This window comes from Pristis pectinata, chromosome 15 (genome assembly GCF_009764475.1).
Source record: "Pristis pectinata isolate sPriPec2 chromosome 15, sPriPec2.1.pri, whole genome shotgun sequence".
NCBI classification, from domain to species: Eukaryota; Metazoa; Chordata; class Chondrichthyes; order Rhinopristiformes; family Pristidae; genus Pristis; species Pristis pectinata.
Window position 1 is genome coordinate 35,733,400 of NC_067419.1, and position 12,472 is coordinate 35,745,871.

General features: G+C 39.1%; 1 protein-coding gene across 1 annotated transcript in view; it reads right to left on the bottom strand.

Moving 5' to 3' along the window:
- LOC127578562 (leucine-rich repeat-containing G-protein coupled receptor 5-like) overlaps positions 1-12,472 on the bottom strand; it is a 138,256-nt gene that overhangs the window by 103,012 nt on the left and 22,772 nt on the right. The window contains exon 2 of the mRNA XM_052030711.1: positions 275-346. Within this exon, the coding sequence (XP_051886671.1) occupies positions 275-346 (72 nt within the window). The remainder of the gene's footprint in view (positions 1-274; positions 347-12,472) is intronic.

The following is a 12,472-nucleotide window of genomic DNA, read 5'->3' on the forward strand; positions in this document are numbered from 1 at the left end:
GTGTCACTCCAGACCCACATCAATGTGATTGACTCTTTAATGCCCCGAAATGTCCCAGCTAGGCACTCAGATCAAAGGTATTCAGGTGACTTTGCCAGTAACAAATAAGAAAAATATTCATTATTAGACCTTGCTTTGCAGCAGTAGTTGTTGCAACACCCTGTCCTCCAATTTATAAATGCCAATAATTATTATATCTCAAGCCAAATGCTTTGTAATTTTTGGTACCAATAGAACCAACATTTAAGACCAACAGCAGCATCATCATACTTACAACTCCTCGAGGAAGTGGACATTATCAAGGCCTCTCTGGGGCAGCTCAGTAATGTTGTTCATGCTGAGATCTCTAAGAGAGAGAAGTAAAGTGGAGACTGTGTTAAGTGATTGCACAATATTCACACTCAGCTTTTGACAATGAGCTTTCGCTATTAAAATGTTCAACAATTGAGAATATCTACTTTAAAAAAATCTGAAGAGTAAAATTTAATACAAGAATATCTTTGACAGTGGTGTGGCTTTAACGTTAAATTTGACGTTTAAATTTCACTATAGTGAAGTAAAAAAGAAAATGGCTAATGTCCTGAAAGTTATTCCGGTAAAGAAGCAATTCATAGTATAGCTATCAAGGTAAAACAACAATTGAAAGTAATTATAACAAGGAATGTTTCTTTCATATATTCAACAAATTATGTTAAGTGGGCCTCCATAAACAAAGTGTTTATTTTTTTTGAGGAAGTTTACAAATTAAACAAGTGAAATGTATATCCAGTTATATATAGCATTGCCTTATGGTCTTCCACAGTAGTTCCTGGTACAGGAAATTAATAATATCCCTGTGCAATTCTGAATTTAATCAGATGTCTTCAAGTTGAATTTACATTCAATTTTACACTAGAATTACATCCAGTTCTGCTCAATCCTGTACTTGAAACAGCTTTCCCATGCTTCTAATATATCCATTAGGCTCCATCTCAGGTCATTGGATTACTAATGCTAAATGCAGGAAAACTGATGAAATGGAAATATCCCTTTTGGATGCAGAAACTAATTTGTACTGAGAAATGAATCTCAGGAACAGTAATGATTCTGATTTTCTTATAGTAATAAATATAACCAATTTTTCAGAAGTATAAAATCTAAGATGCTTAATGACAAATCACAAGTATTTCAATGTATGTGACTGAGATGAGGCTCTTCAGATATCAGAAGATTTGAAGGGTGGTCTTGTATGATAGAGTGAAGTTGGTAGAGGACCTGTATTTTGCAACTGTATAAGGCCCACGCATATAAGAAATAGAACTAGGAAAAAGTGCCCGCTGTACCATTCAATATAGAAGATACAGAAGCATGAGGGCACGTGCCACCAGGCTTAAGGACAGCTTCTATCCCACTGTGATAAGACTATTGAATGGTTCCCTTATATGATGAGACGGACTCTGACCTCATGATCTACCTTGTTCTGACTGTGCACCTTATGGCACTGCACTTTCTCTGTAGCTGTGACACTTTACTCTGTACTGTTATTGTTTTTACCTGTACTACCTCAATGCACTCTGTACTAACTCAATGTAACTGCATGTGTAATGAATTGACCTGTATGATCGGTATGCAAGACAAGTTTTTCACTGTATCTTGGTACAAGTGACAATAATAAACCAATACCATTACCAATACCTCATTGTCACTTTTCTGCACTATCCTTGAATACCACGATTCCTTTAAAAATCTAACAATCTTCTGACGTTTGTTGATTTTCAGTGGTATTGAGTTAATTTACAGTGATCCATGTACAAGGACATCCAGGTCCCTTTTAACACCGACATCTTCAAATCTTTCACAATTAAAAAAATACTCTGCTTTTCCATTTTTTCTGCCAAAAGTGAGTGACTTTACATTTTTCCACATCAGGCATAGAAGGACACAGTCCTAATGTGAGCAAATGGGATTTAGTGTAGATGGGCAAGAGGGTCAGAATGGACGTGGTAGGCCGAAGGGCCCATTTCTGTGCTGTACGACTTTGTGACTCTATATTCCATCCGCTGTGTCCTTACCCATTCATTGAAATATATCCCCCTTGAAGCCTCTCTGTATCCTCCTCACAACCCACGCTACCGCACGGCTCAGTATCATCATTAAATGTTGCATTTGGTCTTCTCATCCAAATCATTCTCTTGAATTCTCTCATGCACTTTAATGAACAAACTCACAATGATTTGGAGCTTGACCTTGAAACATATACATATGCAAGTGTCACCTGCAAACTGTAGCTCGATGACTGAAGTTAAAGTGATCTTTGTTCTCAAGCAAAGGCAAGACAAGTTGAACAGTTTCCCGTGTGATTAGTTCACACCACCGGAAAGCATATTGAATATATAGGACAGCATTGCAGAGAGGAAGGTTCAGGAAAATGTTTGGGCAATGACACAGTTTGCACTGAGACTGGGTCTGTTGACCCATGGGTTGAGATTTCAGCTTACATGCCATCATGAAGCAGACAAAATATGGAGACAAATTTCTGTATAGCCAAGTATTAGCAGGATGCTCCACCATCCCTTATAAATGATGGCATCAAAGGTTTTGTGAGGTCAAAGAAGACCATGGATTGCAGCCAGCGCTACTCCCTGTATTTTGCTTGGAGTTGACAATCATGTGGATTATGCCTCCAGGTGGTCAGAATCCACACCATGATTCAGGGAATAGCTTTTTGCCTATTGGGAAGAGGTGTTTGAGGAGGTCCTCGACAATGGCTTTCGCTGCGGCTGACAGCAAGAAGACCCCTCTGGAGTTACCAGTTGGATTTCCTTCTTCGGGATTGTCATGATCATGGTAACTCTGAGGATCCCTGACACTTGCCCATCTCCTTCCAGGTGAAGGAGATGTGAATTTGTGACTTAAGTTTCTCTCTGCTGTGGTTTAGTACTTCAACCGGGATACTACCTGCTTCTGACGCCTGGTTGATTTTTAATTGATAAATGGCCTTTTTGACTTGTTGGCAGCAAAGTTGGATTGGATAGTCCATTGTGCAATGGAGTCAAGTGTGCTCACGTCAAGAACAGTTCTGGTTGATAAGGTCTTCAAAGTTTTCCTTCTAAAACCAACCAACCGTTTTCTGAAGTCTTTTCAAGTTGCATGCGAAAATGACTTCCAGGATAATCTGCAGAAGACAGACAGCCCATGGATAACTTCTGCCTAGAAAGATTTTGGACATAAACACTGCTGCTATGAGTCTCTTGGGCAGGTGTAATCAACCAACTAAAATATTCCCATGGTTTTTGGATCAACGGTATGAAATACAGTACCTTTGTGAAAAATATAGGAAGACCACTAAGAAGAGACCTGTCAAAAAAATCTACAATTCTGAGCAACATGACTTTGCATTTCTTTTAATCATGCGGACTGCAGACAGCTGTCAGATGTTTTGACTGCACAATGCAGGAAAGCTGAGCCAAAGTTTAACTGGTGAAGTAAAGTCCTTGACAATATCATCAAGCGATAATAGAAAACAACTTCTGACTCAATGAAACTTTTATGATCAATGCCACTGATCACTGCCAGGACCCACAGTTTTATAAAGCACACCGTGTGCTTTTAAGCTAATATTGAGCTCTTAAAATAAAAGAAAACCTTGGAATTCAGTATACTGGAATGCACTGATGCATTTAGCATTTTTTTATGTTTAACTAAATCCTCACAAACATTTTGGAAGCCTTCTTAAACAGCCGACAAACTGATTATGATTCATAGAGTCATACAGCACAGAAACAGGCCCTTCAGCCCAACTGGTCCAAGCCGACTAAGATGCCCATCCAAACTAGTCCCATTTGCCTGTGTTTGGCCCATACCCCTCTAAACCTTTCTTATCCATGTACCTTTCCAACGCTCTTTCAAAAGTTGTTACTGTACTTGCCTCAACCACTTATTCTGGCAGCTCAGTCAACATACATACCACCCTCTGTATAAAAAGTTGTCCCTCAAGTTCCTGTTAAAACTTTCCCCTCTCACCTTAAACTTATTCCCTCAAGTTCTTGATTCCTCAGCCCTGGGAAAAAAGTGCATTCGCCCATCTATGCCCCTCATGATTTTATACAATTCTATAAGATCACCTCTCAGTCTCCAATGCTCCAAGGAAAAAAGTCCTAGCCTGTCCGACCTCTCCCTTTAAATCAGTCTCTCTCGTCCTGGCAATATCCTTGTAAATCTTTTCGGCATTTCTTTCCAGTTTAATTATATCCTTACTATGGCAGGGTGAACAAAACTGAACATAATACTCAAAGTGCAGCCTCACCGACATCTTGTACAATCGCAACATAATCACCCAACTTCTATACTGATGAAGGCCACTGTGCCTGAAGTCTTCTTCACCACCCTGTCCACCTGTGACTCCAATTTCAGGGAACCATGTACCTGAACTTCAAGGTCCGTCTGCAAATACTGCAATCAAATAAGACAAATCAACCTGATTAAATAACTGGAATTTAAAATGCACAGAAAACAAAGATTTCAAAAAAGTTGCTTTAAAATGCAATATGTGTAAGATATTCTTCCAATGATACTTTCTTCACTGTCTTTGAATACTGTACTGCCAGTACAGATTGCAATCTGTGCCCAGCTGTACTGAATAAAGTGCAAAATCAGCTAAAATAATTTACATGCTTTATAAATGAGTGATTCCAACAAACCAATAAAACTATGGGGATCGAATCTTACATAGATCCCTCTTTTCCCCAATCCAGCCCCCACCGATCATTGTGATATATCTTTACATGATTTTTTTGTCATTTGGTGTCACTGCCATTTGCCATTTTGACTGTCCACATATTTTACGTTACAAATGGGGCAATACTTGGCAAGTAGTGTTTGTAGCACATATGTAAAATTATCTGCAACGTGATCAAGTTATTATTAATAAAATAATTTCCAGTCAGTATTCTTGGAGCATTTTCTAAAATACTATACTAAAACCATACTTAGATGTACAAGGTTCTCAACTAACTATACAAAATTGATGGAAAAACCATCAGGGCCCATTAATCATACAACTTTGCACAACAGATTCCACCAAGATTAGTCATGTTAATTTCTGGAAAAAGAAACTGAAATTAAACTGTGATCAATTGCAACCAAGAAATTCTGTCTCAACTCCCTAGGGTAATCAAGCAGCCACCATGATTAAATGCTTGGGGTTTCTCACATAATTAGAAACCTCACGTTCACGACCACATTCTATTGAGTGGCTAGTAACAGTTGTGCAAACTATGAGCTAGGTGATGGCCATCTCCTACTATATCAAGCCTCACCAGCTCTCCATGGTATTGAATGGCAGTTCCATCACCACATCCCTGGTATCAACTTCTTCACGGTTGTCAGCGACCATAAACTCCCCTGCATGGACTCTGTCTACACTTCTCATTGCCCCGGTCAAGCAGCCAACACAATCAAAGACCCCACCCACCCTAGACATTCTCTCTTCTTCCCCCCACCTTCCCATCGGGCAGAAGAAAGCATGTACCACCAGGCTCAAAGACAGCTTCCATCCCGCAGTTATTAGAATAGTCCCTAGTACGACAAGATGGACTCTTGACCTCACAATCTACCTGATTATGACCTTGCACCTTATTATCTGCATGCACTGCACTTTCTCTGTAACTGTAACACTTTATTCTGCATTCTCTTATTGTTTTCCCTCGTACTACCTCAATGCATTGATGTGATGAAATGGAAATGATCTCTATGAATGGCATGCCAAACGTCCACAAGGAATGTGATGAACGTATATTTATAAATTTTTCGACGGAGTTTTGCAAAGAGCTAGATGTGAAAATTAAAGCACTAAGAGAAAAAGTCAGAGGACAGAAAAATTAAAGCTAAATGGACATTTTATGGATGGTTGACTATTTGACAGTGTAACATCGCAAGCATATGAAAATATCAACACAAGTAATTTGGAGGTTTTCCCACAAAAGAAAATTTGCTGATGATCCAAAATTACTGTGTAACAAACTATGAGGAAGAATCAGGAAATTTAGATAGATATCTGGCTTTAAAAAATGCAGGCAGGTAGGTGGTAGGCATCGCTTCATGTGAATAAAATCATTCTACATAAAAGAAGAGCAAAAGGATGTCTACACAAAATAAAGAGAGATCTGGGGAAGGAGATGCAAAGATTTTTAAGGATGGAATGCAGACTAGCAACTAAAAAGTCAAATATTATTCTGGGTTTAATCACAGAGACACCAAGGCAAATAAAAAATAATTTTGACATATACAGTACATTGTTAGACCATAGTAAAATTATTTTGTGTGGATTGAGATATAACAGCCATAAACAGTGTACAGTGAAAAAAAAAACTGAGACTATGGTATGATTAGTAAGGACATCAACGGTTAGGAGAAGGCAGGTTGAGAGAGAAAAATAAATCAGCCATCAGCGAATGGCAGAGCAGACTCGATGGGCCTAACGGCCTAATTCTGCACCTATGTCTTATGGTCTTATAATTTAATAGGTGCAGAAGTAAGTGTTTGAAAAGAAGGAGTATAATGGAGTGAGGGGAAATGGGATTACGTGGCTGCAGTGAAGTGTCGGAACAGGCACAGGTGCAATCAGCTGAATAGTCTCCAAGAGCCTGCAATTTCAATGATGATTTCATCTGCATGTTATTTATGTGGCTTTGATTATAAACATCTGAAAAATCAAAGGCAAGGGTCAGATAGTAACCAGATAGGGTTTGGTGACTAAGTTGGGCATGCATTGACTGGATGGTTAATCATTTCAGGAAATAATTTTGGCATTCAGTATGGCCCAGTCTCCAGTAGAGGGAGCAGGACAAACAAACAATTACCAGAAAGGAGTAAAGGGATCAAAGATCAAACAGAAAATGCATAATGTAGGCAAGGTGCCAACAGAACTGACAAAAAACATTTCTGCTTGATTGGAAATGGTGTTGTGAATGAGGTCATTGTACAGAAGAGATTTCATATCAAAATTACTTTAGAACTTAAAGTCTGAAGCCTTGTGTCAAGAATGCAGGCAAATAACTTTTGTGTTAGCAGGGGAGGCACCACCTTAACTCTGCAACTGTGCACTTTAAAAGTAACTTGTAGAGCTTCAGCCATTGACTGCCATTAATTCTAATGTGAAGAAACTATCACACACTGGAATACACAGAGGATATAAATAAGCTATGAATTTGCCAAGAATCTGTCAGCTCCATGAAGACTCACTGCTGGGAGGTGATAATTGAAAATCTAGACCCTAGCTTTCTGTATCAATTTGTGAAGCACATTATTTTATATATTGTGGCTTTTCTGCTGAGTGGTTAACACAGCATGTGTAGTCTTCATTTAAAATGAAACACTGGATCTGGTAATGAATTTCAAGATTTCAGATGAAGAGCTGGCCTCAGCCTGTAATTTGTTCATACAAAGTGAGTGTGCAACTGGAAACTGACCACTTTATTGCACTTCTTAAAACTGGCTAATCATATGTTGACTTGTTTGCAATAATTGTACAGTGAATAGCTACCTAACTTACACTCTACATTATTCCTCTTTTGTGGAAATCTTCAGTTCTCTAAAACATGTTTTCTTTGACAATTTCTTCTGGTGTGCAAGTGCAGAGACAGCTGGGGAAGATTGCACTAGGGCTCAGATTACCACTAAACCCCATTACATTATAATTATTTGGGCTATTGCATGAGGACATCTGCCAGATAAGCCAGTCCGCAGTCTATTCCTGTACAATCCATGAGACTGATGCTACGCTTGTGCAGGAAATACCTTCACCGCTTTCTCAGCTGAAAGAAGACTATTGGAGAGGATTCTTTAGGGATAGGATTTATGAACATTTGGAAAAGCCTGGATTAATTAGGGACAGTCAACTTTGTGCGGTGCAGCTCATGTCTTACTAACTTGATTGAGTTTTTCAAGGAGATGATAAAAGCGATCAATGAAGGTGGGGCAGTGGAGGTTGTCTACATGGATCTTGGTAAGGCATTCAACAAGGTCCTCATGGTAGGCTCATCCAGAAGTTTAAGATACATGGGATCCATGGTGGCTGAGCGGTTTCAGAATTGGCTTGCCCATAGAAGGCAGAGAGTAGTGGTCAATGGGTCTTATTCTGGCTAGACGTCCATGACTAATGGTGTTCCACAGGGATCCATACTGGGACCTCTGCTGTTTGTGATGTATAGCCTGAATCCTGGGCCATCGAACTGCTAGGTGTAAGACAGGATTTGTGAGCAGTCAGCTACAGATAATTTGGGAAGAATTAGCACTGTCATCCGTGAAGATTATGTAGTCAATGAGTTAGCTGTTGTAGCAACATTCAGTCAGCTTTCAAGGCTTTCAGACTTCAGTCCACAAATCATCAGATTTATTGAATTTATTCTGGTGGAATTCATCAAAGGACTGTAAATCTAGTATGAAAGATAAAGATTTCCATTGGGGGAAGCCCGTCTTCATTGAACAAGAATAGGCAAGTCTGTGAAGTGAAATGGTGAGCTTCTTCCTCATCTCCTCCTGAGGTGTAACAGATCCCAAGAACTCTTCCATGTACCTTCTACCTCCATCCAGAGGGGAGTTGGGCCTTATTAGACAAGACATTTAGAAGCCATGGAAGGTGCCATACAAATGCTGCGAGGTCATAAAAGAACATGGCAGCACAATTAGAAGAGAAAGGGTAGACATCTGGACATCAGGCTGAAGGCGGCCCCACTCCACACTATTTAAATGTGAACCTTCTTTCATTTGCAGAGACTCCTTATAGTCAAAAATTTAGAAGGATACAGCCCAGAAACAGGCCGATTGGTCCATTGAGTCCACAGTGACCATCAACCACCCATTTACACTAATCCTACGTTAATCCTATTTTTTTATTTGCCCCAGATTCTCATCAACTCTCCCCCAGATTCACCCACTAACCTACACAATTTACAATGGCCAAAAGAACCTACCAACCAGCATGTCTTTGGGATGTGGAAGAAACCAGTACACCCAGAGGAAATCCACATGATCACAGAGAGAATGTGCAAACTCCACACAGACAGCACCCAAGGTCAGGGCTGAACTTGGGTTTCTGGTGCTGTGAAGCAGTGACTCTACTAACTGTGTTACCCATATTTTAGTTAAACAACAATTTTGTGTGATCTTACTCTTGATATTGGTATTGGCTTATCATTATCACTTGTACCGAGGTACAGTGAAAAACTTGTCTTGCATACCGTTCGTACAGATCAATTCATTACACAGTGCATTGAGGTAGTACAGGGTAAATTCCTTGCATGTACAAACTCTTGCATGTATTTTTGCCAGTAATAAATCATCTTATTGATTATTATTGAATGCTGACCACCAACTTATTAGCATCATGAGTAACACAACACGCATGTAATGTAATATACTGCAGTAGTATATCTAATCCTCCGGGCATTAACAATGTCCATTTTCTCTCTTAATTGTACTGCCATGTTCTTTTACAACCTCACAAGAGAAAACAGGTTTCTGTTTGTTGGCACCTCACCATTTCCATATGGAAGATGTTATGGTTTCCACAATGGCCTCATTGCATACCGCAGAACCCACAAAACCAGTGTGGACTGCTTTCCAAGCCCCTCTTTAAATCACACCATCTGGACTAAAAATACTAGAACACCCTACTCAGCAGTACTTTGGAAATATCTCACTATCAGTTGAGGAAGGCAGGTCACCATCAAGGGTGAACAGAGATAAGCATTACATGCTGGTCTATCAGTGATGCCCACATTCCCAAAATCAATGAAACAAAAGCTTGCTGTGCACTCATTGGTTGTCATGTTTTCTACATTACAGTAACAACACTTCATTGGCTGTAAACATTTTGAGTCTGTGAAAGGCACAATATAAATGCAAGTATTTTTTATTTTTCCACAATACAACTTGAATTCACTATGAAGCCTCAAGATGCAATATTGAGAACAACAAAATGGTCCCCATCGAATAACCAATAAAAAAAATCTTCAAATGAACACAGAATTATAAACAACTAGATTTAGGTCAGGGAGGAAAAAAACATTGGCTCTCAAAGCAGCTTTTTCTGGTTCTTGTTGAATACAGCATTTAACAAAGGTGTTCCCTGTGTTCTATTCTGTCGGACTAAACGAGCTCAGAGTCTTTTAAAGGCCTACCCACAAGCACAGAGGCAGTTTTTGTGGAAACAATTGTATTCAGTTCTCATGGTTACTGACAAAAGCAGATTGGCACATTCTATTTCATTCAAATGTTTTAAAAGAGGGCCTTACCCTCCCTGCTGCATAGCCACGCGCTTCATGATTCTTTCTTCTGAAGGGAAGCAATGAATGATGTGGGTAAAAGAAAATAACAGAAGCTAACACAGAGATCCTTCCAATGTCTTCTCTTCTTTAGTGGGAGGGTTTTCCTTAAGATTCTTTTCAATGGCATTTTGAAGACTTTGAAAGAATAAATGGCATTTGTCAACTGCCTGTAAATCCTTAAAACTGTTTTTGCAAATAGCCCCAAAATCGAAGCCTTGGCATGTTCCATTAATCTGTACGTCAAGCAACCGAAAACTTTCTTCTTTGTCAAAGCAAAGATAATGCCTTGATTAAAAGGTCCATTCAGAAGGAAAGGCTTCAGCCTTCACCTTGTGTACACAGCCATTTCACAAGCAGCATTCATCGGTTATTACTTCAGTCCACATTTGTACCATGAACAACTCTGGATGCCTTATGAAGGCAAGTTGGGGAATTTTCAAATAAAGTACTTAAACCTAGTCCTACATCGGGGTAACTTTTCTCCCCTGTGGAAATGTAATCTCTTTTAATGACCGAATTTACTTAAATAACAACTAGCTGAAGCCTTTCTTTGTTGATATTGGTCTTATAAAGTAACATCTTCCCTTCCGAGTGTATGCAATAGACGATAAGTGTAAATCTAAAACCAGTTTGACTGGTTCCACAGAATGCCTCAGATTTACAACAGTGAATAGCCATACAGCAACATGCTTTTGCTAAGTAAAGAAACTATGGAAATGCTTAATTGATTCGATGTTTAAAAGTCAGATCCAGAACTTTGACCTGCTGACAATACAAGAATGAAAGCTTTACTATTTTGAGGATTTGCCTTTAGCTAGTGCTACTCATAAATCCCAAAGCTCTTTACAGACAATGAAGTAATTTTTCAAGGTGTCACTGTTGTTGCAATGTAGGCAGATAATTTGCACTCCCACAAACAGTGATGTGATAGTGTTAGGACCATCTGTTTTTCTGATGCGGCTGTGAAATAAACATAGCTCTGGACATTGGAGATAATCTTAATATTCTTCATGTAAAAAGCTCTTTGAGATTGTTTACATCCACCTGAGACAGCAGACTGACTTCAGTTAACATCTCTTCAGAGTGATGGCACCTCATTGCGGCTGCATCATAATAGATCATTGTGCTCAATGGTTTGGAGTGGGATTCACAACCTTTTGACTCACAGTGGTGAGCTGTGTGCTAACAACTGAGCTACAGTTGAAACCACTCATTTACTCATAACTTTTTTCAAATTCATAAAGCTCTGAAGTTTCAGGTATTATTAAAATTGTTAATGTTAGTGTATGTGTGAGTGTGTGTGAGGGGGTGAATAAAATATTTTAACGGATATTACAACGACATAGAAATCAAAAGCAATAAGTATCTCAGTACAATCTCTTCTGCAACAGTGATAAAAAAACTGCAATTTTTGTAATATGCTGGGAATGGACAAAGTTATCACAACAATTGATGAGAAACCCTACTGGGGCTATTTGCTATTCTACTCCTATCAACTTGCACTCCTGGACTTGCTACAGTTATTTTGTCAGAATCAATTTATTGCTGAAAGCCTCTCTTTTAATGTCTCTATAATTATTCTCCTAAAGGATTCTCCACTTTGGGTTATGAAATGACTTTAATGGAATGAATGGTAGACATGACAATGCTAAATTCCTATTGTGAATCATTTTCAAACACACTTGAAAAACACACAGAGTGCCGAGACAACAGTTATGTATAGTGACAGTCTTTCCCCAAATCAAACAAAAACCCAGAGGCAAAAGATTTGTTAGTGCTGCAATGTATAATTTAGTTTCTGATGGCCATCGTAATTATTTACCTTTACTCCATGTCTTAGCCTGTAATCTAAATCTCTGCAGTCTCTGGTGCTCAGAATATAATGATTTACCCAGGTTAGTGTCCACCTCTGCATCTCTCCCTCCCTCTCACAGACACGTTTCATCAAAAGGATGGAGCCTCCAACAGTGCTACACAATTCATTCATTACTACATTGAAATGTCAGCCAAGATTTCTGTGGATTGGGACTTCAACACACCATCTCCTGACTCTGAGGCAAGACAGTTATAGACTGAGCAACAGTTAACTACCTCAGCTCCACCATCACACATAATCCCCACTGCCTTTGGTTCCCTTGATGTCCAAAAACCTACTGATCATCATT